Genomic DNA, 2973 nt, shown 5'->3' on the forward strand with positions numbered 1-2973 from the left:
GTGCCATGATGAATGGTACCACTCGCGATGAAAGGCTTACCCGCTAACAGCACATTACGATCATCCTCTCGCCTACCTCCTCTCCCGGTTCATACCTACATTCCTTCCCGCCGCCGCCTGCCGTTTCCACCTGCTCACCTACCTCATATTCGTCGCCCTCATTTCGCTCGAGGAGACCTTTTCCCACTCCGGTTACAGAGTCATGCCCACCAGTTTCTTCATTGGCGGCATGGCGCGCAGGGCCGATTTGCACCTGCTAAGCAAAGGTTGTGGCAATTACGGGTCATGGGGGGTCATGGATTGGATATGCGGGACTACAGTGGGCCACAGTCGGTATGCACCTGAGGGAGAGGACGCGGAGCATGAAATTGATATTGATGCTGTTCTTGATGCGGCGGTTGAGGAGCCAAGGAGGCAGGTTAGGGGGCTGAGAACTCGGGGGCGAGGGGTAGTCCCTTCATAATTGGGGACGAGTCGCCTTGGAGGCTTGGTCGATGTCGGCGTGTACGTGTTTAAACCTCCTATGGGAATGGATGAGATCTTGGAAATGTGACGACCTGCAATAGTTGATAATGAGGATACAACATGCCGCATAAGCAAGAAACAAGAACCAGGCCCTCCAAAGGGCAAAAAACAAGGAGCTTCGGATAAAGGTATTGTATTGCAAGCGGCGTGTGCTAAGGAATGCCTTTGCAGAATAAAAAAAAGAGGGCGTGTAGGGGTTCACCAAATGGAATAAAGGGATTTTGATGAAACCATCAAATTAATTGTGAGAAGAGTCGCCATAGCCATGGGATTGTACATTATCTCATTGAAAAGGGACCTTTGGAAAGGCATAGCGTAAATTTTTAATATTTTTTTCCCTTTTTTTTTAATTGCTTCCGAAGAGCAAAATGTTTCCCCCAAACAGAGCCCACACATGAAAACAGACAAAAAGTGTGAAAAAAAAAAAAAAAAAAGAAAACACGCCGGCAATTTCTTTCTATTTCCATTTCCTCGTTTGACCACGCACCAGATTACCACTTCATCTCGTGAGGCTTGTCGCCCTTCCGTAGACTGAAGCTGGAAGAAAGGTAACTGGCAAGGAACTGCTCCTTTTTGATAGTGGCCAAAAGGGGTTGGTCGATGGCCTTTTGGTCATTGGCGCGGGCGGTGGCGACTTTCTTCTTCTGTTCCAATCATGCCATATATTAATTAGTAACCAGAATATCCGAGCATACGCGCACCATATAAAAAGTCATCCCGAAGAATAACGTAAAAAATTATCGCCATGAAGCCAAACAAGATACATCGTTCGACGCACAAAAGGGGCAAAACCATACCTCGGGCTTTTCTCCCTGCTTGAAGAACGCTTCCTCTCCCTTTTTCTCTGCCTTCTTCTCCCGGTTGAAGTAGTCAGATTCGGCAGCCTTTTCTAAAACCTTATCGTCAACGCCCTTGAGATCAACCTTTGCGCTCGTGGCAATGACGTATCTGGCGTTTACTCTTCTGAGAGGAACACCATTTAGTTTGAAAGGACCAGTAACGAGGAGAACACCCTGTGGGAGGTGCTTGAGGAGGATGACGCGCTTGCCACGGAAACGACCAGCGAGGAGGATGAGGATTGTGCCAGGTTGAAGACTGGGCCGGGGCTTAGCAGGGTGGTTTGTCTTGCGAACCTGTTTTGATATCGTTCTTGTCAGTTTTTCTTAATTGTGGAAAGTCCTTAAACTTGAAATTTTATCTGTGCCGGATCGCAAAATTGTGCATGTGTCAATGAAATGCCTATCAACCCCGCCGATATGCATTGTAGACATTGAAGAAATGCTTCCCAACAATGGTAATAATTCCCAGATAGATATATATTCTGGCGGTAGAGGCAAAGGCAATAAAAAGATACTGACTTTCTTCGGTTGGCATTCATCCTCGGTGGGATACCACTTTTGAGCCTTTTGGGCGGGAATGGTCCTCTCGCCCTTTCCAAACTTCTTCGTCTGGCCAACAGACTTTGAGTCCAAAGTCGCCGACATATTGGATAATGTGACGAAGATATGGAAAAGAAGGAAATTGAGAGTTGGAGGAGATCCAAGTTGTCGATGGTCGTTGAGTGTCGGAGTCGTGGTGCACGTAAAGGCACGATGCTTTTGTGGGATCCCTTGCCCTACCCATTAGCCGAAGGCACTAGTGCCAATCCGGAGCTCCAACCACCTGACTTGGCACCTTCTGCGGGTATAAAACAACATCATCAACGACACATCAATCGGTAGCATCGCCATCGTAGGTGTCTACTCGGTCCCGATCACATAGCTCTCTCCGATAGCAATAGTGGTATATCTTTGATTGCTGGCTCGCCACGAGACCCCTACTGCAGCCATGTCGATAGCGCCCATCATCACCTTCAAAGCAGGTCTCTGTGATCTTGATGTAAGTAGTTCGCTTTAATGGCTGCTTTCTTTAATGTTCTTCAATGGATCCCCGACGTTTGGTGTCCTGCCCCAGACACTGGAGGTCTGTGACATTTAAAAAACATCTGACGAGCCACTACCCAATATAGACCTCTGTTTCTCCGCCAAGAGTAAAACCTAAGCCCGCTCCTGGCTATATTTACCTCTATTTAGAAGATGACCTGGTACACTTTTGCTGGCGTCGACGATCTGCGTCGCTCGATGAACCAGAGCTAGATTTGGTCATGGTCCCATCCGATGGAACTTTCACCCCGTACAACCCCACCAGTGCACAAAACCCGTCTAACACCAACAGACCCACCAACGGAAGAGTATATGCACTGAAATTCTCATCCAGCTCGCAGAGACACCTTTTTTGGCTTCAATCAGGTAGCCAACATCCGAATGGAAACCCAGCTTGGTTCAGCACAAGAGACCTAGAAGTTGGACGGATCGTGAACGCTTTACTCCAAGGCGAGGACATCGATGTTGCCCATGCCATCTCCAACCCCCCTATGGGCAGTCATGATGGCAACGGGGGTGATGGTGA

At 48.2% G+C, this 2973-nt stretch overlaps 3 protein-coding genes across 3 annotated transcripts in view; 2 read left to right on the forward strand and 1 right to left on the reverse strand.

Moving 5' to 3' along the window:
- Window positions 1–202: 202 nt before the first annotated feature.
- Window positions 203–463, forward strand: HCAG_01792 (predicted protein; the record flags this gene model as incomplete). Its single annotated transcript, XM_001544695.1, has 1 exon — window positions 203–463. One exon carries the CDS (start codon window positions 203–205, stop codon window positions 461–463), a length of 261 nt encoding a protein of 86 aa, XP_001544745.1.
- Window positions 464–1016: 553 nt separating this feature from the next.
- On the reverse strand, window positions 1017–2009 carry HCAG_01793 (60S ribosomal protein L6; the record flags this gene model as incomplete). Its single annotated transcript, XM_001544696.1, has 3 exons — window positions 1017–1169; window positions 1323–1658; window positions 1884–2009. The coding sequence occupies 3 exons, from the start codon at window positions 2007–2009 to the stop codon at window positions 1017–1019; spliced, it is 615 nt and encodes a 204-aa protein (XP_001544746.1).
- A 343-nt stretch (window positions 2010–2352) lies between these two features.
- Window positions 2353–2973, forward strand: part of HCAG_01794 (conserved hypothetical protein) — a gene marked incomplete at both ends in the record, with an annotated part of 2001 nt that continues 1380 nt past the window's right edge. The window contains 2 exons of the mRNA XM_001544697.1: window positions 2353–2403; window positions 2534–2969. Coding sequence (XP_001544747.1) covers window positions 2353–2403; window positions 2534–2969 — 487 coding nt within the window. The remainder of the gene's footprint in view (window positions 2404–2533; window positions 2970–2973) is intronic.

This window comes from Histoplasma capsulatum, genomic scaffold (assembly GCF_000149585.1).
Source record: "Histoplasma capsulatum NAm1 scaffold_1 genomic scaffold, whole genome shotgun sequence".
Classification (NCBI taxonomy): Eukaryota; Fungi; Ascomycota; class Eurotiomycetes; order Onygenales; family Ajellomycetaceae; genus Histoplasma; species Histoplasma mississippiense.